The sequence below is a fragment of the Callithrix jacchus genome, chromosome 3, assembly GCF_049354715.1.
Source record: "Callithrix jacchus isolate 240 chromosome 3, calJac240_pri, whole genome shotgun sequence".
Classification (NCBI taxonomy): domain Eukaryota; kingdom Metazoa; phylum Chordata; class Mammalia; order Primates; family Cebidae; genus Callithrix; species Callithrix jacchus.
The window spans coordinates 126,262,867-126,288,882 of NC_133504.1; the positions used below are offsets into that span (position 1 = coordinate 126,262,867).

Below are 26,016 nucleotides of genomic sequence, written 5' to 3' on the forward strand. Positions count from 1 at the left end.
CAGCCTCCTATGGATGTTTTATTTGGTCCTCATGGTTTGGGCCAACAAAATTTCTTTAAGGCTGTCTTTAAAGTCTCATTTGACTTGTCAACATTTTAAAACCTGGTTCCACATAAAAATCTAGATTTCTAGCTTCTCTGGAAGCACAGGAAGGTGTGGTAATAAGGGGCAAATTTCCACATGGCAATGATGAACTGGAGCTGAATTGTGACTCCCGCTTTTGGTCTAAACCCCCAGTTCTCATGATTGGGTATTTAATCCTTTCTTCCCTTAGATCAAATGTAAGTTGTGTAGTTCCTAGATCTTATGAGCATTTGTGTTTGCTAACCTGGGTGTCATGGTAAAATAGTAACTTGAGGTTTAACACTACCTAAAGAAAAGAATATTAACCAACCTGGTGCAGTGGCTCATGCCTATGATCCTGGTGCTTTGGGAGGCCGAGGCAGGTGAATCATGAGGTCAGGAGTTCAAGACGAGCCTGACCAACATGGTGAAACCCTGTCTCTAATAAAAATACAAAAATTAGCCAGGTGTTGTGGTGTGCACCTATAATCCCAGCTACTTGGGAGGCTGAGGCAGGAGAATCATTTGAACCCAGGAGCCGAGATCACATCACTGCACTCCAGCCTGGGCGACAGAGGCAGACTCCGTCTAAAAACAGAAAAGAATATTAACCAGTGATTTTATCTTTGCATTTAAAATAGGCAAAATAATTAGTTATCAGCCATACCTTTCATGAAATCACACGTGAATTATTTAAATATGTTTACATTTTACAAATTGTGTTTTTATCCTACAGAAGCAAAACTTAAGTAACATTTTTAAATGCAAATAACTGATTTTATCTGTTTAAAAATATAATAGCAAGAGCACATAGAATAACACGTTTCAGTCTTCAAATTCTACCACATATCAAAGTAAATTTGTTATTTTGATATTTATCAGTTCTGCTGCAAATGTTAGGTAACAATTGGTTTTGTTTTTGTTTTGTTTTTGAGATGGAGTTTCGCTCTTGTTACTCAGGCTGGAGTGCAATGGCGCGATCTCTGCTCACTGCAACCTCCGCCTCCCGGGTTCAGGCAATTCTCCTGCCTCAGCCTCCTGAGTAGCTGGGATTACAGGCACGCGCCACCATGCCCAGCTAATTTTTTGTATTTTTAGTAGAGACGGGGTCTCACCATGTTGACCAGGATGGTTTCGATCTGTTGACCTCGTGATCCACCCGCCTCGGCCTCCCAAAGTGAACAATTGGTTTTAAAATGAAACGTATTCATTTGACAAATACATACTAGATTTTAAAAAATATAAATAACAAAATACATGGTTGGATTGTTGACTAGGCTAACATTGAAGTGAGTGTTCCTTAATAGTTTTCTTAGAAAATATGTGTCTAAGGAATTATAACCTGATGACAATTGGGGTGTAACATCTAGTATATATCCTTTAGAAAACAGTGGCATTCCATTTTCTTTCTTTCTTTTTCCTTTTTCTTTCTTTCTTTCTTTTTTTTTTTTTTTTTTTTTGAGATGGAGTCTCACTGCTCTGTCACCAGGCTGGAGTGCAGTAGTGCAATCTCGGCTCACCGCAACCTCCGCTTCCTGGGTCAACTGATTCTTCCACCTCAGCCTTCCGAGTAGCTGTGACTACAAGCGCACCATCACGCCAAGCTAATTTTTGGTTTTTTTAGTAGAGACGGGTTTCACCATGTTGATCGGGATGGTCTTGATCTCTTGACTTCGTGATCCACCCACCCTGGCCTCCCAAAGTGCTGGGATTACAGGCGTGAGCCACCGTACCGGGCCTCTATTTTCCGTCTACATGGTACTGCAAAATTCATTATTATTTGTTTAAAAGGCTCTCTTTAGCCTTACTAAGACAAATGAAGTGCTACAAAAGCACTTAAAGCAATATATATCACAGTGGTTAACACAAAATAGCACTGAGTACTTGATAGTAAAATTTCCCATTTAAATTACAGTTCTCACAAGTGTCTAATAATAAGCCTTCAGTTTTTTACTGGGATTTAAAAAGAAAAATTAGAAAATTATATTTCATTTATGAAAAAAATACTGCGGATACATCACTATAGGAGACAGCACTATAAAATTGTTTTGGCCATACTAAAAATTAATATACACAAATCTACTCTTTATCACTTTTAGAAGATAAATTACTAATCTTTGAAATGAAATTTTTCCTATCAAGATACTGCAATCTGTTGGACTTAAAATGCATTTAAATGGCTCAGGAGAGCTGTTTGACAGAACCACGTGATGACAGAAACATAAATAATGATAATGTACAATATATCTTTGCCATTAGATTGCATAATTTGTTTTCAGTTTATACAGTTATAACTTCAGTAGTCATTGAGATGTGTATATTGATAGGAAACAGTGAAAGGAAATCACCCATGTCCAGTGTTTCCTGGTTTAAAATGTATTGTTTTTTAATTGGCAAATCATGGGGGCACAATGGAGTAGTTTGATATCCATATATAATGGGGAATGATAAAATCATCAATGAACTCCTCTACCATCTCATTACTCATCATGCCAAAGAAATGAAATTGTGAAAACATAAAATACCCAACAGAGCTGTTAAAGCCCATGATTCTCCAGAACACAACAGGAAAATAGCAACTTGAGACAATTCCTAGCATCCTGTATGAGCATTTATTTACATCAATGTTATTTAGCATCCATTAATGTTCTTGGTATACAAATAACAGTTCTAAGGAACCAAATTAGATTTGAGTGAAAAACTAATAATAGTGAGATCCAAATACTTACTTGAATAAACTTAGTAACAAGAAACTATCTTATGACTTATTATAAAAATTTCATGAAGGCAAGGATGTGTCTATTTTGGGCTCCATTGTATATTCAAATTTGATACTGAACCCAATGCCTGGCACAGAGTAGGCCTCAAAAAATATTTGTTGTATGTATGAATGAATATTATCAACTTCGTAGGCAGAGGTAAGGTGCCTGAAACAGCAAAGATTTCCTGAAAATAAATTAAACTGGCTTTCAAAAGTTCAAAATTAAACAATGCTTACCAGAATGTTTCACAATATAGATAAAAAAATGGAACATGCTGTTCCAAAAAGCAAAAATTCTGTTAATGAAATTTGTAAACACTTAGTACTGTGGTGGTCACTTGATGTGAAAGTGATTTCACCAGAGTCACTAAGATTATTCCAATATTTACTAGGGATATATCAAAGTCCAAATCACCTTCTTTGTCACTAAATGGCACATTTAAAAACAGAGCATATCATTTACAATTCATTTGAGACAGGTTTCAACTACATGAATTGGACTGAGCTCAACTGGTGCAAGAAAAAAAAAGCATACTTATTAGTAGTATCCATGGAATGAGGAGTCAATTCGTAATAATCACATTGCAAATTAACTTTAGTATTTATTTGCCATATCTGCAAATTGAGACAATGATTAACATACATTGGCTTAGTCTTGTAAGCTAGATATCTTCTCTTTAGATAAATTTTTAAAATTATTTTATTAGAATTATATTTTGGGTAGTTCACCTGAAAGATCAAGGTGCAACAGTTTCCTCTACATGTTATTTTTATATTTTAATTCTGAGCTTTCTCAATATCCAAGTTGAGCTTCCTCCCTTGCTTCCTGTCACACCCAAGGATGAATGTTCCAGCAAAAATAGTTTCAAAACCATTTTAAGCCTTATACAGTCCATCCAGTTTCCCACTTCTTTCTCCTCAGTTTGCATTCTAACTAAAGTAGTATAGAATGTTCATGAATTCCAAAGCGCTGTGTGCAAACTCGAATAGTTAATTCAATTCAAACTATTTAATGGGATAATCTGCAGGGCCCATTTATACTACCTTGACATGCACATTCACATTCCCATAATATATGAAAGAAAACTTCACATTTTTTCGGTGAAATGAAAAATCAGAACCTGGGAGGTTAGAAGCAAAATATTTCTCAAAATGTTCATCAGAGGTACCTCATTTGAATACAGGATTTCACTTTGCATATTATTGAATAATGGTCACAATAGAAGTACCAACAAAAATAACCTCTTCCATTTTATAGGGGGGATTTAAACAAAGCTCCTATTTATTAAAAGGAAAAGGAATTCTTATTAGAGCTATTTTGTGTGTGTGTTAAAACACAGTAAGCCTTGAGAAAAAATTCCTTGTAATCTCTATTTTTAAGAGACTAGTTTATAGTCCTCAACAAGTGATCTTACACATCATGAGGATACATTGTACTAAATTCAAGGATCTTTACAAGATATGGTTATTTAAATCTATTTTGATATTTACAATGACAAAACAAACTCCCCTCTTTAAAACACTGCTTTCATTTCAGTTACAAAATAGCCACAGTTGGAATAAAGATATCTTACATTGAACTAAAATCTACTGCTATATAACTCCCAGCCGTTTTTTCTAGCTCACTTTAATAAACGAAATCTACTTTAGAAGCAAACTAAGACAACTCTTGACATCCTAAGTACAGCTTATCACCACATGACAACAGTTTAGCCTCAATTGTTTTTTCTCCCTATTCTAGTCTTCAACTCCATAGAATACCATTAACGATTAATGGAAGTTTTCTGCCTTGTTTAACCTTTTGGAGGTGTCACAATAGCCAACCTTGTAAACTAATCAATAAATTTCAGAAAATGTACAAGATCTGAAGGTTCTCAGACGTAACAGAGGTTTGCTGCAAGCGGCTTTTTTGGTTCCACTGACAATCAGCTTGATCAACCCTACTGCCTTGTCCTAGTTGCCAGAATAATATCAGATTCAGGCATGTGGGTTCTTTTCCACTTTCCCTGTGGTTTTCAGGGTGTTTGAGTAGGTCTCTTGTTAAAAAGTGCTGCTGAAGAATGTCTTTTTCTCACAATTATCAAATCTGACTTTTCTCACCTCAAAAATATTTTGGAGGGTATCCATCTAAAAAAATACATGCTGTGACTGCTTCCTCTATAGGCAAACTGATATTAAACAGGTGGCATTAATCTGATGACTCCTAAAGAGAATCTTCACCCAAAAAAATACAACGCTTTCAAGTCTATATCCAATCACAACCATTTCCACTGCAAGCCGTCAAATAGAAATTTTCACCCAGGCATATGTTTACACAGTCTTTCATAGAACTGTAACTGTTAGAGAGGAGAGGACTCTTTGGGATTAATGCCTGACGGCAGTTACCATCATATCACCTGAGATGACTTTCCCAACATTTGAAGTGAGAAGGATAAACCACTAAAAGTTAAAGCCACTTAAAACAGAGAGTAGGGCATTTCTGAAGATATAACATCACAGGAGGGAAATTTCCTGGGCTTATTTGCATAAATAATGAGTCAGATTAGGAGGACACTGACTGACTTTGATGTGTCCGCCCTATTACATATGTGATGGGCATGCTGAACAAGAGTCTCATGATTATTAAAGAACTCTTCTCCCTCTGCAGGAACTAGCTCTTCCCTGTAGTGTGAATGAACTCAAGAGTAGGTCCTGTGATTTTTCTGTTCCCTTTCAAATACCAATCTTATTTCATCATGAGAATGTCTAGTTGTATTTAATAGTCAAAATGTTTTAGTGTATTGAAAGTTGAAGCTACTCCCCCATTCAGGCCTGTTGCAGTCCTGTTGCTTGGGGTGGGACAGGAGAACACAGACACCTGCCTCTCTTCTTCTTTGCCTATTCTCCTCTTCTCCTTCCTCTGTACCCTCTAGGGTGCTTCTAGCTCCTCCAGGGATAACACAGGGAAAGGAGAAGCTAGTAAGAGAGACAGCAGCAGGAAAAGTTCAATACAATGGACAAAAAAAAGTCAGTGGGCAGCATGGTGAGCCAAGGTTGTCTCCTCTGGTTATGAAGACTTGCAAAGCTGCCATTCACTCATACTGGGTTCTTTGATGATCTCTTTCCCTCATTATTCCTGGATATGTTTCGTATGCAGCTGGCACCTTAAGACTCTCCTTTGGGCCCTTGATTTTCAAATTGTCTGCCTCCACATAGACACCCAGCTATTGACAGTCCACTGCCCTGCAGATAGCACTTTTTTGGTGGTGAAGCTGGAACTGGGGGAAATATATTTAAGACAACTCTTGACCAGTTCGCTCTCCTGCTTGAGCTATGTCAGGTCTGCAAGCCACACCATTGCTTCCCACCCAGTCCTCTGTTTTGTTCTCCAGGCCACCTAGCCAGCCCATCACCCTCTAGATTTCTCCAGCCTGAATCATACTCCTGTCTATGACACCCCAAACTCCAAGAGTCCCCTTTCAAGCACTGAGTGGTTTCTTGAAGCCCTTGTCGCTATGTGAAAGTGAAAGGGAACACTCCCCACCATCCCCCAGACTCACCACACTAACTCTGTCCAAAATAGTCTTTGTCTGATTTCCACCTTGTCCCCAGCTGAATTCCTAGCCTTCCCTTAGACAGCGGGAGGTGAGTAACAGAGCACGGGTGGCAGCACTAACTCTTCTGTACCTCCCTTAAAGTCCTGCATTAGTGGTGCTCCCCCTCACCTTGGAATGGAGACACTCTCTACTTGTTTGTTGTTCTTTTTCCTTTTCAGGCCTTAGGTGAAACTGAGACAATAAAAGAAGAAAGGGAGAAGAGGGTGGGAAGGAGGGAGAAAAAGAGAAAAATTCTCATTTTGGCATCATTATAAAGGTAGGAACTAAGAGTTGCCACATCAGTAGCTTCTGACTCACTAGTTCACATGTATCATTTGACTCGCCTACTTTCAGTATTAGTTTACTCTCTCCTTTTGTTCTGCTGGTGACTAAAATATAACAGAATGCCATAAAATTGTGGCCTATTGTGAGAGAAGAGCTAGAAAGCCACTCAAAATATGAAATTTTATATAAACATTGAGAAAATGCTACTTTCACCATAGACCACATGGAAGATCACTTTATACATATACATGTAACATAATATTGATCAAAAGGGGAAACATACAATTTTTTTCTGTTTCTGCCTCCTTAGGCCGAGATTATGAAAAGGATAAAGTCTGCAAGGAATTCTCCGATCTGGGAAAGGGGGACTTCACATCTTTGTAAGTGTGCCATAGCCACTCACTCTCTTGGTGATTTGATCTTGAACAAAACTGAGTGTTAGGAACTGACTCAGCATGGAGGCAAATCCTTAATCCTTGCCAAAATTAAGAGAACAGAACGCTGGGGCCAGTGTAGACACATGAGTCAAGCAAATGAAGGACATCCAGAGATTCCAGTTGACCTTTGGTTACTACAGTCTAAGGACTTGTCACCAGTAAGTTTATGAATGAGTTCAAAGAGAATACATACAGCATAGCTTTCTAAGGTCAATTAAAATGCAACAATACATCCTAGGAATCTAGCAAACCAAGGCAATGAGGTACAGAGCAAGTACATTTGGGGAAGCTCAAGAAGGACCACACCAGACTGGTTTGACAGAATCCCTAAGGTTCAACATCTATGCTTTCCAAGATAAATTTGCCTACAACAAAAGTTGCTTTTTAAATTAAATCTCTTTTTTTTTCATTAGCCAAATAAAGTAAATGTGTACAATATTTCATTGAAACACTGAACTCATTTTAATGTGCACATTCATACTTTAATGTGCCAAAATGTAAAAAGAAAGTTTCAGTTCTGGCTGGGTATGGTGGCCTGTAATCCCAGCACTTTGAGAGGCCAAGGAGGGCGGATCACAGGTCAGGTGTTCAAGACCAGCCTGGCCAACATGGCAAAACTTCACCTCTACTAAAAATGTAAAAATTAGCCAGACATGGTGACAGGCACGTGTAGTCCCAGCTACTCGGGATGCTGAGGCAGGAGAATTGCTTGAACCTGGGAGGCAGAGGTTACAGTGAGTCAAGATTGTGCCACTGCACTCCAGCCTAGCCAACAGAGCAAGGACTCCATCTCGAAAAAAAAAAAAATTCCATTCTAATTGATATATTGTCTTATTTTCCCCTCAGGTCACTAGTTCTGTACAGTAGAAAATTTCCCAGTGGTACCTTTGAACAAATCACCAAGCTTGTGGAGGAAGTTGTCTCCTTGACTGAAACCTGCTGTGCCGAAGGGGCTGACCCCGACTGCTATGACACCAGGGTAGGTTTCTGTGGCTGGCCATCTCTATGGCAGCCCAGAGAAGGAAACCAAAATAGCCCTTTATGCCATGTGTTGAGAAAATTTTAGACAGCAACTCCACTTATTCTAGTTTGGGGGAAATATGAAGCCTAATATCTTTAGAGCCCAATTTATTCTAACATAATGAGTCAATATTATCCACTATTCCTACAAGGTTCAAATGAGAAAACTGGGTCATAGAGTAATTTAGTGATTTATTAACTACACATTGCTAGCAAGAAGCAGTTAGAGGATATAAATCCAGATATAACTCTAAAACCTAAGTTTTTATCACCATATTGACCTCCTCAAATATCAGCTCACAGAAATTATGCTAGGTAAAGTAACTCAGGAATGAAAACCCAAATACCATATGTTCTCACTTATAATTGGGAGCTAAGCTATGAGGTTGCAAAGGCATAAGAATAATACAATGGACTTTGGGGACTTAGAGGGAAGGGTGAAGGGGGCAAGGGATAAAAACTACACATTGGGTACAGTGTGCACTGCTCAGTTGATGGGTGCACAAAATCTATCTCAGAAATCACGTCTAAAGAACTTAGCCATGTTATCAAAAACAAAATAGTTTTGTTCCCCCAAAACTATTGAAATTAAATATACCTATGAATTAAATAGACACATGAAATTATATATATAATTATGTTTATATATATCAGTTCATTAACCTCTTGAAATAATCCTAAAATATCCTGTATAGCTTAAAAACCTAACCATAGCTTTATCCTTTTATCATCACGCCAGGACTGTTACCAACTGCTCCAGAATAATTTCACGTTGGTTTCAAATTGAGGAGGAGGATTCAAAAGTTGCCCTGTATGCACATAACTAAATTCTAGGTTTTCTCCCCTATAGCACTTATGGAGAAATTAAAATGCTGAAGTTACAGTGTTCTAACCGTAGCTAAAAAGGGTGAAATCTAAGGAGTTTCAGCAATTTATTAATGTAGTTATCAGGCCTGATGCAAATGACATTTAGATGCATTTTGATAAAGGCCTTTACAGACAGATTCATTTCACTGTTCAAGCCTTCAGCAAATATTCTACAGAAACAATGCTCCAAAGATCTGATTAGAATAGATTCTACACAATGAATATTCTTACCCACTAATTGTTTTATCTGTTCTGTCCCTTATCTAGTTTTTCAGAATTTTATAATCCTTTTCTTCCACTGGCAAGTTCATAAATATTTTTTATTTCAACCGGAACTTCTGCACCACCTGAAACTATAAAAGCATCAAGCTGTCAACCATGGTCAACGTAACAAGCACATTTTTATTTTATTTCACATTTTGCTAATACATCCCTTGACCAAAGAAATAACCTGTCTTATAATCCTGGAGCATAAGAGAACAGATATGGCATTGATATTTTTTGCACATTTCTCTTTCTCCGGATCAAAACATTTTGAAAATTGTTTTGATATTTTGTCAACCTTTTTTTTTACTTTAAAGAAGATAACTTTAAAAAGGCAAAAAAAAAAAAAAAAAAAAAAGGGTTGCCAGAGAAATTAATGGAAAGGAAAAAGATGGACTGAAAAGAGAGATAAGTGAAAAAAAGAGAAAGATTCTAATTTTTAACTTCTCCAAATCTGATGAAAGGATGATATGGGAGAGGGTGAGAAGTTAGTTTACATAACTAATTTATCACATTGCCATCCTTCACTGGTAGAAAAGATTTTTAGAAACTTTACCTTAAAAAATGACTAACTTATAAATTAAGAATGTCAAAGTACTTTTTCCCATATAAATCCCAAGGTAATTTTTTCCATGATGACTATTTCTAATCTTTGTTCCTTTATGCTATTTCTATTCTAGATTTTAATTTCAAATATCAAATTGTTTCTAAAAAGAACATTTTGATGCTACGATTGCCTTGATGGTGTTTAGTCTGCTCACAGGTATCAGTGTATCATTGCTGAAGCAGTAAATGAAGGTGCATCAGTGGTTTTCAACCTACACTGCACTTGCACATAAATCTTGGAGTTTTGGGAAACACAGACTTTCAGGCCCTATCTTTCACCTACTGAAACATAATTCCTGCGTTGTGCAACCAAAGCATTTTTTATTTTATGTATAAGTAATTATGATGCAAAAGCAGGCTCAAGAATCGTTAGGTAAGAGAATGTAAATAATGTAGAATGAGACATCGGTCACCACCTGCGGAGTCTGACCTGCAGACCCTGACTCAACCACCAATGAATGAATGCACTCTCACACCATTACAGCATTTCAAGTGGGCTAGGGATGGCTGTTGACTGCTTTCAGAGGGTGAAATGCAACTAATCGACCCAGACTCCCTGTATATCCACACATTTATTCCCTCAAGATTTTACAACAGAGGTTCTAAATTAACACACTTGTGGATAATTAAGATGGTTAAAAGAGTAGTTATATGAATGATAAAAGCTTTAGGTTGTGGGGCCCAGAGTAAACACTATTAACAGGTAATTCCCCTTTAATCTCCCCCTGAGTGGGCCATCCAGCACAAAGTTCACCTGAATAAACAGTTAGAGTAAAGACAATGGGATGTGGGGTAAATAGACTTAAACTGGGAAAAGAATCTTACTGCCCTATCTTCTCCCTAACTAAATGGATCTGCCACCTTTGGCCTACTCCAGTAAAACCTTTCAGCCTTCCAAAAGGTTTGAGACTAATCTATTACTTTTCCCAATATATCTTTAATATTTTGCCAGCCACCCCAACAGAAGATTAAAAGAGCCAGCAATCAAGAGTCTGCTCATTTCATAAAGAGAGGGGAGAAGAGCTCATTTCATAAACAGAGGGAGGTCCTCCTCACTCTTAATGGGGCATTTGCAGCAGAAAGCAGGTGGGAGATGATTACAGAATCACCAGTGGAAGTTTTTCAAATGACCCTCTCATCCTCAGAGATTTACTATCCCCATGGAGGAACGCTGGGCTGGAGAATGCAGTCCTAATGGCTCTCATCAGAAAAACACTGTCCATTTATTATTCAAAGTTCTATTTTTGTTCTACTCTGAGGAGTCATTTATTAACATAAATAAGATTCTATACTTGCTGATAATCATACAACTTGTCATATTGAAAATCACCTCATGGCGCCCTTGGCATGAATACACAGTTACGAATGAGAAATTTCTAATTATAGGCTAAGATATTATATTGAATGGAGATCGAAGAGCCTGGAAATTTACATACATAGATGAGTTTCCTATTTTCTTCTCTTCCAGACCTCAGCACTGTCTGCCAAGTCCTGTGAAAGAAACTCTCCATTCCCAGTTCACCCAGGCACTGCCGAGTGCTGCACCAAAGAAGGACTGGAACGGAAGCTCTGCATGGCGGCTCTGAAGCACCCGCCAGAAGAATTCCCTTCCTATGTAGAACCCACAAATGATGAAATCTGTGAGGCATTCAGGAAAGATCCAAAGGAATTTGCTAATCAGTGAGTGTTTTCATCCTTTAGGGCCTAAGATATCAGAAATGACTCTAATCTAACCCCCTACTCTGTGCAAACACTTCCTCTACAGCAACCTGAACCAATTCTGAGAACTTGACTCTCATTCAAAACAGCCCAGCTTCCGTTTGGTGCTGAGTTTTGTGTATGTCTTTCTCAGAGATGAAATCAATTTTTCCAAACTCTTAGCAACCCTAATCCTATTATTTGAATCAGAATCACTTGAGTCCCCTATCCACATGATATATTTTCAAATATTTGACAGCCCCTATGATTTCTGATGCTAAAGATCATTGCATATGTCATATGATAGAAGCATTTTATTGCCATACACATTTTAAGTTCTTAATTTCCAGTAAACCATAAAAAATGAACAGCTTTTCTCTTCACTCCTATACATCCCAGAAACATGATATGTATATGTGAATATGAGCATCTACTACATCAAGTGAACATGCAACCTTGATATTTTCATTGTTTAACATGCATAAGGGGCCAGATTACACACTGATTCTTTATGCTGGTCTGGAAGGTAACAAAAATGAACAAAAATGGGGGGAAATACATTTATTAAAGTAAGAAATATATATATATATTCAAAAATCAAAAGCAATGTCATTCAAAGTGGTCACAAATTGTAAAAATGAGTAGGATTGCTCATGCCTGTCAATTTTCAAAGAGGATTTTGCTGAGAATTTCAGAGTCCCTTTTAGATTCATAAGGACATCTAATCCCCAACATAGAAATTATTTCCAGAAAATAAGTAATGTATATATGACAATTATCTAAAGTAAACTGAGATACATAAGGAAAAGCAAATCTAGTAATTACATTTATTTCAATTAATTCAATCAGCAGCTTAATTAACAAGCTGCTAAAATGGGTGATGCACCTGTCTAGACATGAAGTGAACGAAGGAACAAATGGCCCCTCCTCTCAAGCAAAAAACACAGAAATTTAGTAATCTATTTTTAATGAATATATTAATAGTGACCAGTATTATAACCTTTTCTCTAAATTCTTAGTGTTTTTAGATATTAAACTATAAATGTAACATACATCCTTTCTCCATCAACATACTTACTAAAAGGTAGGTTTTGGGGGCCGAGCATGGTGGCTCACACCTATAATCCCAGCACTTTGGGAGACTTATGTGAATCACCTGAACCCAGGAGTTCAAAACCAACTTAGGCCAATTAGTGAGACCTAATTTCTATAAGAAATTTAAAAATTAGATGAACATGGTGGCATACACCTGTAATTCCAGCTACTCAGGAAGCTGAAGCAGAAGGATCACTTGAGCCCAGGAGGTTGAGACTGCCACAAGCTATGATTGTGCCAATGTACTTCAGTCTGGGTGACAGGACAAGATACTGGCTCAAAAAAGAAAAGCAAGTTTTGTTTATTCACAAATTTTTTGACTAATCCTATTTTTTCCTCCATAGCTTTATGTGGGAATATTCCACTAATTATGGACAAGCTCCTCTGTCACTTTTAGTCAGTTACACCAAGAGTTATCTCTCTATGGTAGGGTCCTGCTGTATCTCTGCAAACCCAACTACATGCTTTTTGAACGAGGTATGTCCCATTTTACTTATTACATGTTTATGTTTTTTTCTTCTAATAGCATTCCTCTTAGACAATGGTAGAAATTGAGATTTTGCAATGAGTAAAAGTTTCTAAAATGCCTCCCTTGCAACTTGTTAACTGGAAAATAAATGTAATACCTCTGGAAAAGAAATAGCAATAAGTTACTTTCACCAGTGTTTAGTTTCCTCTTCATAAAAAAATATCATGAAATAGTCCCTATTTTTGCCATTTACATGGTATCCAATGAACCTTGACCATCTAATGGGATTCTTTCATTTGTTTTCTAGAGACTCCAGATTAAACATTTATCACTTCTCACCACTATGTCAAATAGAGTCTGTTCACAATATGCTGCTTATGGGGAGAAGAAATCAAGGCTCAGGTAAACATTAAGCACCATCCTCGTATTTAGAAGTTTGGTTCTGCATTATCTATTCATAATATTATGGTTCTTTAAGAAGATGTCTGCATTGGAAGATATAAAATAGTTTTATGCTTCAGTAATCTTTAAAAACATGGCCAAATTCTTGTTTTCTTCTCTCTATACAGATTGTGAAGAATAAGGAACAAGGTTATGTCATAAACCATGAGATTTGCTTTTAATCAATCTTTTCCATATAGTTGACCACTAGAAAATATTTTTTCAGTGTTTATATTAGCATATGTTACAAACAAAAAAAGCAAAAACCAAAACAAAACAAAAAACCTTTTTAGTTTATTACCTATTATTTGCCTTGCCCAATTTTTCTTGGAATAAGACATCTGAATTCTTACTTATTGTATGAAGACTCATGCTATACAGTATATATGTCTTGCCCTTCATTAATTTATTCTCACTAGTTATCAGCCTTTGTATTAGTCTGTTTTTATGCTGTTGATAAAGATATAACCAAGACTGGGCAATTTACACAAGAAAGAGGTTTCATTGGACTAACAGTTCTATGTGGATGGGGAGGCCTCACAATCGTGGTGGAAGGCAAAGAGAAGCAATCACATCTTACTTAGATGGGTAGGCAAAGAGAGGGCTTGTGCAGAGAAACTTCTGTTTTTAAAACCATCAGATCTCATGAGACTAATTCACTATCACAAGAACAGCACAGGAAAGACCCACCCCATAATTCAATCACCTCCCACTGGGTTCCTCCCACAACATGTGGAAATTGTGGGAGTTATAATTCAGGATGAGATTTGTGTGGGGACACAACCAAACCATATCATCCCACCTCTGGCCCCTGTGAAATCTCATGTCCTCACATTTCAAAGTCAATTATACCTTCCCAACAATCCCTCAAAGTCTTAACTCACTTCAGCATTAACTCAAAAGTCCACAGTCCACTGTCTCATTTAAAACAAGGCAAGTCCCTCTGCCTTTGATCCTTTAAAATCAAAAGCAAGCTAGTTACTTCCTAGATACAATGGGGTAAAGGCATTGGGTAAATGCTGCCATTATAAATGAGAGAAACTGGCCAAAACAAAGGGACTACAGGCCCCACACAACTTTAAAATCCAGTCGGGCAGTCAAATCTTAAAGCTCCAAAATGATCTCCTTTGACTCTATGTCTCATATCCACGTCATGCTGATATAAGAGGTGGATTCTCATGGTCTTGGGCAGCTCCACCCCTGTTGCTTTGCAAGGTACTCTCACAGGCTGGTGTTGAGCATCTGTGGCTTTTCCAGGAGCATAGTGCAAGCTGTCAGTAGATCTAGCATTCTGGGTTCTGGAGAATGGTAGCCTTCTTCTCACAGCTCCACTAGCCAGTGGCCCAGTAGGCACTCTATTTTGGGGCTCCAACCCCCACATTTCCCTGTAGCACTGCCCTACCAGAGGTTCTCAATGAGATCCCTGCCACTCCAGCAAACTTCTGCCTGGACATCCAAGTGTCTCCATACATCCTCTGAAACGTAAGCATAATTCCCAAACCCCAATTCTTGACTTCTGTGCACCCACAGGCTCAACACCATGTTGAAGTGGCCAAGGCTTGAGGCCTGCACCCTCTGAAGCCATGGCCTGAGCTCTATACTGGTCCCTTTTAGCCATGGCTGGAGCAGCTGCAGTGCAGGGCACCAAATCCCTAGGCTGCACACAGCACAAGGACCCTGGGCCTAGTCCATGAAACAACTTTTTCCTCCTAGTCCTCCAGGCCTGTGATGAGATGGGCTGCTGTGAAGACCTCTGACATGCCTTGGATACATTTTCCCTCACTGTCTTGGGGATTCACATTCAGCTCCTTTTTACTAATGCAAATTTCTGCAGCCAGCTTGAATTTTTCCTCAGAAGATGGGCTTTTCTTTTCTATTGCATTGTCTGGCTGTGAATTTTCTAAACTTTTATGCTCTGCTTCCCTATGAAACTGAATGCCTTTAACAGAACCCAAGTCATCTCTTAAATGCTTTGCTGCTTAGAAATTTATCCTCCCAGAATGCTTTCCTGCTTAGAAATTTATCCTGCCAGATACTCTAAATCATTTTCCTCAAGTTCAAAGTTCCACAAGTCTCTAGGCCAGGGCAAAATGTCACCAGTCTCTTTGCTAATACAAAACAAGAGCCACCTTTGCTCCAGTTTCCAACAAGTACCTCATTTCCAACTGAGACCACTTCAGCCTGGACCTTATTGTCCAAATGCTATCAGCATTTTAGGCAAAACCATTCAACAAGTCTCTAGAAAGTTTCAAACTTTCCCACATTTTCCTGTCTTCTTCTAAGCCCTCCAAACTGTTCCAACTTCTGCCTGTTACCCAGTTCCAAAGTTGCTTCCACACTTTTGGGGTATCTTTTCAGCAGCCCCCACTCCTGGTACCGATTTACTGTATTACTCTGTTTTCATGCTGCTGATAAAGACATTCCTGAGACTGGGCAATTTACCAAAAAAAGAGGTTTAATTGGCCTTACAGTTTCACATGTTTGGGGAGGCCTCACAATCATGGTGGAAGGCAAGGAGGAGCAAATCACATCTTACATGGATGGCAGCAGGCAAAGAGAGAGCTTGTGCAAAGAAACTCCTGCTTTTAAAACTATCAGATCTTGTGAGACTGATTCACTATCACAAGAACAATTCAGGAAAGACCCACTCCCATAAATCAATCACCTCCCACCAGGTTTCTCCCACAACATGTGGGAATTGTGGGAGCTAAAATTCAAGCTGAGATTTGTGTGAGGACATAGCCAAACCACATCAACCTTATATTTGCAAACTTCCCTTTGATTTTTGTATTACTACTGTTAACCTGTATTTTAATTTTGGTAGTTTCTAGGTTGCATGTCTCTCATACCTTCTCAAACATCTAGATTTACCAACTTTTCTTCCCTCAGTACTTAGTGACTTTAATTCCTTCTAATATACCCCACAAGCTTTCTTCCCTAATAGTAATGATAGAACTTTTTGCCAGCAATGAATAATAATAAGCTTCTATATTGGAAATAGAAACTACTTAAGTTCTTTAAATATAACATTCTCTCAGAATTACTTGAATACACACTGACAGTTTCTTTAGTTCTTTCTATAACTTTTTTTTTACATAGATATAGTGCATTTGGTGGGTAAAGCAGAAGAATTTATAATATAAAGCCACCATATATAATACTGTCTAGAAATGTACTTCAAGGAAATGGCATTTGCTATAAACAAATATTTAGCCATAAAATGTTGCTACCACTTTTTAAAATTAAAATATGGTGGTTTTTAAAATTAAAAAGTGGTAGCAACATTTTATGGCTAAATATTTGTTTATAGCAAATTATGACATACACATATTATTTTTTAAGGCTACATAATATTCCACTGTGTGTGTGTGTGTGTGTATGCGTGTGTGTGTGCACATGCGTATACCATGCTTTCTTTCTTTGTCTGCTGATGAACAAACGGATTGCTTCTGCCTCTTGGTTATTACATTACATTGTTAAAATTATATAATAAATGAATATTTAATGAAAACTATAAAACATTGCCAAAAGAAATTTTAAAAGATCCAAATAAATGAAAATACAGCACATGCTTGTGGTTTGGAGGACCTAACACTGTTTAAATGAGAGCAATCTAGAGACTTGATGCAATCTCTATCAAAATCCTACTGGCATTTGTTTCAGAAATAGAAAAAACATATTCTAAAATACTCAAGAGATCCCAAGTAACCAAATAATCTTGAAAAAAGAGTAAAATTCGAGGTCTAACACTTTTGATTTTAAAACATACTACAAAGCAACAGTAATTAAGACAGTGTGATGCTGGCATGAAGACAGATATATAGACCAATGGAACAGAATAGACAGTCCAGAAATAAACTTTTGGATATATTGCCAAATGATTTTCAAGAAGTGTGCCGAGATTACACCATGGGATTAAAAGATAGTCTCCTCAACAAGTGATCCTGGGAAACCACATATGTACATGCAAAAGAATGAGGTTGGAACTTTATATAATATATACAAATTAATTCAAAAATAAATTGAAGACCAAATGTTAATACCTAAAACTATAAAACTCCTAGAAGAAAACATAGGAGAAAAGCTGTCAGGATATTGGATTTGGCAATGATTTCTTGAATATGATACCAAAGTACAGCCAAGAAAAGCATAAATAAACAAATGAAACTACAACAAACTTTAAAACTTCTGGCCAGGTGTGGTGGCTCATGCCTGTAATCCTAGAGCTTAGGGAGGAAGAGGAGGGAGGATATCTTGAGCTCAGGAGTTCGAGACCTGACTGGGCAATATGGCAAGACCCCATTCTCCACAAAAAGGAGAAAACAAACAAACAAAAAACTTCTACATATCAAATGACACAATTAACAGAGTAAAAAGGCAACCTGCAGCATGGGAGAAAATAATGCAAATCATATATCATATAAAATATCATATAATATTCAGAATATATAAGGAACTTCTATAATTCAACAACAACAAAAACCAAGTAACTTACTTAAAATAGTGTTAAAAGACTTGAATAAACAATTATTGAAATAAAATACACTAATGGCCAATAAACATGAAAAAATGCTCAAAGTCACTAACCTTAAGAGATATGTAAATCAAGTCTACTGTCATACCACTCTGAACATGCCCAATCTCATCTGATCTCAGAAGCTAAGCAGAGTCAGGCCTGGTTAGTATAATACTTGGATGGGAGAAATGCAAACCAAAACCACAGTGAGGTATCCCATTAGGATAATCACTATCAAAAGAACAGAAACTAGCAAATGTTAGCAAAGATGCATAGAAATTGGAATGCTTGTACACTGTTGGTAGGAATGTAAAATGCTGCAATCATTATGGAAAACAGTATGGAAGTCCTTTAAAACATTAAAAATAGAAATAACATTCAATCCATCAGTTCTGCTTTTAGGTATATATTTAAAAAATTCAAAGCAGGATCTCGAAGAGATTTGCACTTCCATGTTCATTGCAGAATTATTCACAATAACCAAGAGGTGAAAGCAACCCATATGTCCATCAGCAGATGAACGGATAAAAACAATGTGGTATATACTTACAATGGAATATTATGTAGCCTGAAAAAAATAAAATCTTGTCACATGCTACAAGGATGAACCTTGAGGACTTTCATTATGCTAAGTAAAATAAGCCAGTCTCACAAGGCCAAATACTATATAATCCCACTCATATAAAATATTTAAAGGAATCAAAATCATAAAGACAAAAAACAGAAAGGTGGTTGCTAAGGGATGGGAGGGTAAGGGAGGGGAAGTAGGGAGCAAATCAGTGTCTAATGAGTATAGAGTTTTAGTTTTGCACAAGGAAAACTTCTAGATATCTGTTGCAAAGCAATGTAAATATACTTATATACTAAACTGTACACCTTAAACATGGTTAAGATAGTAAATTTAATGTCATTTTCATCACAATTTTTAAAAATAATGCTTAATCATATTCACGACATATTTAAAATATTAATATTAAAAAAAACTAATGATATTCCTGGTATAGTAAGTGAAGAAGGCAAATCTGAGAATAGTATAGCATATCATTCACATATAAAATACTTAAAGGTTATACACCTAAAATGTGAACATTTATTAACTCTAAAGCTAAAAGGTCTTTTAATACTTCTTTTATCTATACTTTCTAATAAAATTTATAAAAAATACTTTTTACAATTTATGAGAGCCCACAAAAAAATACAACATTGGCCTTATGAATATACAGAGAGAGACATTTGTGATTGCTTCACTAATGCTTTATATCTAACATTTTAAAGGTGTGCTTTAACTATATAGAACTTGCAAGAAGAGAAGCTGCATTTGAGTACTGAACATTTGAAAAGATTCATTAGGAATCTTTCAATCTTGAGTCTTTGGCTTTGGTACATAAGATCTATCGCATGGCAGATGTGCTCCCATGCAGCTCTTGAGGCCAAAGAGTTGAAACTGTGATATTATTTCTCCCAGTAGTGTGTTCATCTTGAAACCAAGAAAACTGAGAATGTTGATAAGCTAACAAATTTATTTTTAACTGTTTAGCAATCTCATAAAGTTAGCCCAAAAAGTGCCTACCGCTGATCTGGAGGATGTTTTGCCAGTAGCTGAAGATATTACTAACGTCCTCTCCAAATGCTGTGAGTCTACCTCTGATGATTGCATGGCCAAAGAGGTAAGACAATCTCTCTTATCGTTATCACCATGTACCAGGTTTCGAATGCCAAATGCTGAGTGGCAGGTACTCTTCTAAGCCCTAGTTCATGTGCATTATCCTCATGGATGTTCACATGTATTCTATGAGACATAAACAATTCTTAGCGCCACTGTACAGATGAGGAAACAGAAGATTAGCAAGGGTCAATAATTTGAGACCACACAAGTAGTAAGTGGCAAAGTCCATATGCAAAAATGAGATTATCTGATTCTCAAGACCTTACACTACTTGCACTGTATGGTATTCGTCACCATATGTGGTCATTTAAATTTAATTTTAAAGTTAAAATAGTTATAATTGAATATGATTTAAAATTCAGTTCTTTAGTTACACTAACCACATTTCAAATGCACAATAGCATGGACAGTGCAAACACAGATCATTTTTATTATTGCATAAAGTTCCATTAGGCAGCACTTGAACCAATATACTAGTGGAAGCTACTACTGTTTTTATTACACTTTTTATACTTTGATGCCCATCTCAAATTTTTTTACCATTTTTTATTTTCATAATCCTTTAAAACTTTGTGAATAATTGCTTTAGCTGAAGGTCAGTCTCCAAGGTCTTGTCAATCTCTGTAGTAATAGATACATTGAGTTGCCTTGTCCTTTTCCATAAAAAATGCATGTCTGTGTTAATAAATGTTTTTCTATAAGGCTTTATAATGGCAAAATAGGAGTCTGTTTCATATATTTATGTCATGTATTACATCGGTCTACCTAGACACAGCATATTTTTCTTTTTCTTTTTCTTTTTTTGAGACGGAGTTTCGCTCTTGTTACCCAGGCTGGAGTGCAAAGGCGCGATCTTGGCTCACTGCTAACTCCGCCTCCTGGGTTCAGGCAATTCTCCTGCCTCAGCCTCCCGAGTAGCTGGGATTACAGGCACGCGGCACTATGCCCAGCTAATTTTTTTGTATTTTTAGTAGAGATGGGTTTTCACCATGTTGACCAGGATGGTCTCGATATCTTGACCTCGTGATTCACCCGCCTCGGCCTCCCAAAGTGCTGGGATTACAGGCGTGAGCCACCGCGCCCGGCCCATATTTTTCTTTTACTAGTCCTCTATTGTTGTATTTAGGTTGTGCTGGTTTTTTAATATTTTAAGCAATGATGCACTTAATAGCCTTATAATGGTTGGCCTTTTATCCATAATTATTTTCTGACCATAATTTTTTAAAAATAGAATTGTACATTTTTAAGACTTTTAGTACATATTGACAAATTGCCTTTCCACATATTTTACCAATTTTCTGAGAGTATTCACACTGACTTTCATAAATATGATGCCAAAGCCTATGTAATTTTTATTTTTAATTAGACTATCAGGAAACTGACAATGCACAAACCATTTGTTTTGTAGCTGCCTTTACACACAGTAAAAATCTGTGAACATTTATCCACAAAGAATTCTAAATTTGAAGACTGTTGTCAAGAAAAAACACCCATGGATGTTTTTGTGTGCATTTACTTCATGCCAGCTGCCCAAACCCCTGAGCTTCCAGATGTGGAGCTGCCGACAAACAAAGATGTGTGTGATTCAGGAAACACCAAAGCTCTGGATAAGTAAGTAGTGGTCATGTGAAAATGTGTTCCCATTTTAAGTTCTCTGGACAAAAAAATGGGGGCCCACCAGATGGAGGGAAGGTTTGCTGTCATCCATTTCAAACATAGGCAAAGTACTATTTTTATGCTTTTCATGGACTTTAAGTATCTGTTAATCTATTGTAAATAACTAGAATTTTCAAAACATCACAATTCATTGAGTTTGACAGGAAGATTTTGGATAGCGAGAAAGCAGCTTAGAGTTCTAATTCTGCCTTCTTTGATTCCTGTGGATGGCCAAAAGAAGTAACTTGACATTTTTGAACTTCAGCCTATCATTAATTAATTTGAAAATGTTTATACTTGCCTTAGCACACAGATTGCTAATGAGAAATACATGTAGGAATGTAAGTAACAGTAAATGGGAAAACATGTCTTTGTTTACAATGCTGAACACATGTAAAATATATCATGCAGCCAGAAATGTTTATCATATTATTTACTAGTTTTATCATAATACTTCTGTTTTAAAGTCACAAATCAAAAGCCTAAAGTATACTAAACTTTTGGACAATAAGCATTTGATGCAAATAAAAGAGATGGCAAACACAGAATATTTTTTCTTAACAATTATTATTCATTTTCATTAAATTTGAAAAGAGATTAAACCAAAGAAATGGTAAGTTTTTATCTTGTTTCATCCAACTAAAAAAAGAAATAAAATAAATATACCATGGGTTGAATAGATGTGTATGCATACTCGTGGCATAAAAATACTTCAGTAATAGGCAAGGTACGATGGCTCACGCCCATAATCCTAGCACTTTGGGAGGCCGAGGCAGGTGGATCACGAGGTCAAGAGATCGAGACCATCCTGGCCAACATGGTGAAATCCCATCTCTACTAAAAATACAAAAATTAGCTAGGCATAGTGGTGCACGCCTGTAATCCCAGCTACACGGGAGGCTGAGACAGGAGAATTGCTTGGACCCAGGAGGCAGAGGTTGCGGTGAGCCAAGATCATGCCATTGCACTCCAGCCTGTGTAACAAGAGCGAAACTCTGTCTCAAAAAAAAAAAAAAAAAATTCACATACAGTTTGAAGCAGCAATTAGCAATATCAGATGGCAGAAGGTAGATAGGACTAAAACTTTAATTTACATTTTAATAAATGTTTATTGTTTTTATAAGTGCATAGACGGCAGTGGGATAAGACATAATGAAGGAATTTACACAAACCTATTTTCACAGAAAAGCCTTTTAAAGTACCCACATGATGCTTTATATGGCGTCAAACGTATTATGTTTGCACAAAGACAGTTCCATATGCATTTGAAATAGATATGTTTATATATAATATAAATATATATTCCACACAAAGCTTTAATTCAGTATTAACTAGTCACAATAGCAAGTATTAATAACTTGTATCTCAATGAAAGTATTTTACAATCCAAAACATGTTAATTTAGAGTCAGTCTGAGCTAAATCTCTTTCTTTAATTAAAATGCAGAAACCACAGCTCTGCCTTTATGATAGATGTTTCACATTTCAAAATGTAGGCCAAGTACAGTGGCTCATGCCTATAATCCCAGCACTTTGAGAGGCTGAGGCAAGCAGATCACTTGAGGTCAGAAGTTCCAGACCACCCTGGCCAACATGGTAAAACCCCAACTCTGCTAAAAATATGAAAATTAGCTGGGCATGGTGGCAGGCGCCTGTAATCCCAGCTACTCAGGAGGCTGAGGCATGAGAATCGCTTGAACTCAGGAGGCAGAGATTGCAGTGAGCCAAGGTGGAGCCACTACACTTCAGCCTGAGTGACAGAGGGAGACTCCATCAGAGACAAAAGAAGTCAATATCTCCTTTTCTCCCTCATGCTAGGTATACGTTTGAACTAAGCAGAAGGACTCGTCTTCCAGAAGTATTCCTCAGTAAAGTACTTGACCCCACCCTAAAAAGACTAGGTGAATGCTGTGATGTTGAAGACTCAACTGCCTGTTTTAATGTTAAGGTATATTTGCTAGATTTTCTTTATTAAGCACGTACATAAAGGGTTGGCAAATTATAGATCATGGGCCAAAACTTGCTCACTGCCTACTTTTGTATGGGCTACAAACCAAAAATAGAAAAATGGTTTTACAGTTTTACATTGTTGGTGGGAAAAACATAATAGAACATCAGTATCTCATGACCCATGAAAATTATACAAAATTCAAACTTCAGTGTTTATACATCAACTTCCACTGGGACACAGTCATCCTCATTGCTCCTGCAAAGCTTACAACTGCTTCTGTACAGAATTGAGTAGTTTCAACAAAGACCACATATGGCCTGCAAACCCTAAAATATTTATTATCCAGCCTTCTGTAGAAGACATTTGCCAATGCTTAATGTAGGTAACATCTTGATTTGACAGCCTGATGGGACAATGTTTGAAGACAAATAATTTTGTTATGCAATTATTGTTTTCTTACAGGGCCCTCTGCTAAAGAAGGAACTAGCTTCTTTCATTGACAAGGGACAAGAACTATGTGCAGATTATTCAGAAAACACATTTACTGAGTACAAGAAAAAGTAAGAAACTTGTTCTGGCTTTATCCTTCAAATTTATCAATAATATTTTCTTAGTACTATGAATTGAAAGCATAGTTGAAAACATAAGATTCTCTTCAGTGAACAATAAAAAGAGGAGGTGCAATGAGGAGTTTAAGTAGTCAGAATCTCATAGAGTGGAATAATAGACATTGGAGACCCCAAAGGGTAGGAGGGTAGAAGAAGGGTGAAGGATAAGGAATTCCCTCTTGGGTACAGTGTACATTGTTTGGGTGATGGTTATACTAAAAACCTAGACTTCACCACTACGCAATACATCCATGTAGCAAAAATGCACTTGTACCCCCTAAGTCGTTTTAGTTTTAAAAAAGTAGTTCAGAATTTATTATCTGTACAAGAAGCAGCTAAGTGTTTTTCAGGGGAAAAATTGTCATGTGTATCAAGTGGGTGGGCAATAGAAACACAGCCACAAAAGTATAGATTACAAAATCTATCTGCAGGAACTTGATTCAAAATGGAAAAATGAGTACATAGCTTATCAACATTCTTATCTCAGAATTTTCTGTAGATATTGCTATATAAAATTGAGGACCTATAAAACTGCTGAGAAACATTATAACTTCATGGCATAGTGCCTGGCAAGAAGACCCAAACTTTCAATCAAGCATAGTGTCAGCCATCACCTGCATATATTCCCTATAAATCAGAAATAGAAATCTTAACCACCAATAATATTAATTGTGTTTTTTTCTCAATTAAGTCATTTTTCTCAATGAAAAGGAGGAAAAAGCATTTCTCTATAAGTAGGCATTAACTGTAAAATAATAGGCCATAGTAAGGAAAGAAGTGGTACTGGGTTCTTGAGGAAAGTCTCCACTGAGAAAACCATGTCATTTTCCCAAGCTATAGTTAGTAAATTTCTCAGATCCTAATCCCTACCCACCTCTTCCCCACTTCTTTTTTGCATGAGTCTCTCCTTGCCTCATTTGAGCCCCCCATCCCTACCACCCTGAGGTTCAACAATGCTTTTATGAACTAATGGGTCCCCTTTACCTTTTGTGCCTTCCCAGCACCCACCCTTGCCAAGCCCAAGTCTAGATTAATATGGGTCTTCTTACCTCCCATTGCCCACTGCTGGCTGGCAAGCACTTCCTGAAGAAAGTCGTAAAACCAGGCTGGGTTGCTTATTATGAGTGTGAAGAGACACTGAGATCATTGATTGTTCAAATTGAAAGAATCAGGAGACATCAAGTCCCATCACCATCCTGAAACAGAGACGGAGAGTTCATTTTCAGTAGAGCTAAAAACAAAAGCCAAAGTTTTCTGACTCTCATATCAGTGTTTTCCAACATAGTGAGTTGAGAAGTAGGTAAACCAAAGGTGAAAGCATATAAATTAGGAGAGAAAAAAAAGGCATTAAGCTGGTATGAGGTCCTGTAAAGGAAATATTTTTTAAGGAATTTTAAATCTAAAACTGAAGAGAAGATGAAAGGTTAGAAAAAAAATTAGAAGTATTCTTCCATGTTGAAATAATGAGCAAATGAAAGAATAAAGACTGGAATTCCAGTTCAGCAGCTATTTGTATGTTTACTTTCATGATCTTGAAGAGGCATAGGTTTCACTTTCTAATCTCAAACTGACATTTCTATACCACAGGTGTAGAATTTTCTTGAGACTGGCAAGTATTTCTATTTTCATTTTTATTGTAAAAGATCTGAAATGGCTACTATTTTGCATTAGAAATTTTTATAAAATAAATACATCTAGTAAGATCTGACATTTAAATGGTTTTTCAGACTGGCAGAGCGACTAGGAGCAAAATTGCCCGACGTCACACCCAAGAAACTGGCAGAGCTGGTTGACAGGCGCTCAGACTTTGCCTCCCACTGCTGTTCCGTAAACTCACCTCCTCTTTACTGTGATTCAGAGGTAGGAAAATATAACCCTCTACTTAACACAGCAAAATAACTTAAGAACTTATTCACTCAGATCTACTCATTTCTTTCCTGTTATTGAGACACCATTATGACAGGCCTTTCCTGGTGTTATTATAACTTGACTGTCTTTGCAATGAAAGTAAGAAACATAACTGCTTTTATGTTATACTC

The 26,016-nt window shown here is 37.0% G+C and overlaps 1 protein-coding gene across 1 annotated transcript in view; it reads left to right on the plus strand.

The window, feature by feature from the left end:
- Positions 1–26,016, plus strand: part of GC (GC vitamin D binding protein) — a 40,424-nt gene that overhangs the window by 3,822 nt on the left and 10,586 nt on the right. Inside the window, exons 2-11 of the mRNA XM_008993199.3 lie at positions 6,995–7,064; positions 7,968–8,100; positions 11,347–11,558; positions 13,016–13,148; positions 13,448–13,542; positions 19,635–19,764; positions 21,172–21,374; positions 23,237–23,366; positions 23,832–23,929; positions 25,705–25,837. Coding sequence (XP_008991447.1) covers positions 6,995–7,064; positions 7,968–8,100; positions 11,347–11,558; positions 13,016–13,148; positions 13,448–13,542; positions 19,635–19,764; positions 21,172–21,374; positions 23,237–23,366; positions 23,832–23,929; positions 25,705–25,837 — 1,337 coding nt within the window. The remainder of the gene's footprint in view (positions 1–6,994; positions 7,065–7,967; positions 8,101–11,346; positions 11,559–13,015; positions 13,149–13,447; positions 13,543–19,634; positions 19,765–21,171; positions 21,375–23,236; positions 23,367–23,831; positions 23,930–25,704; positions 25,838–26,016) is intronic.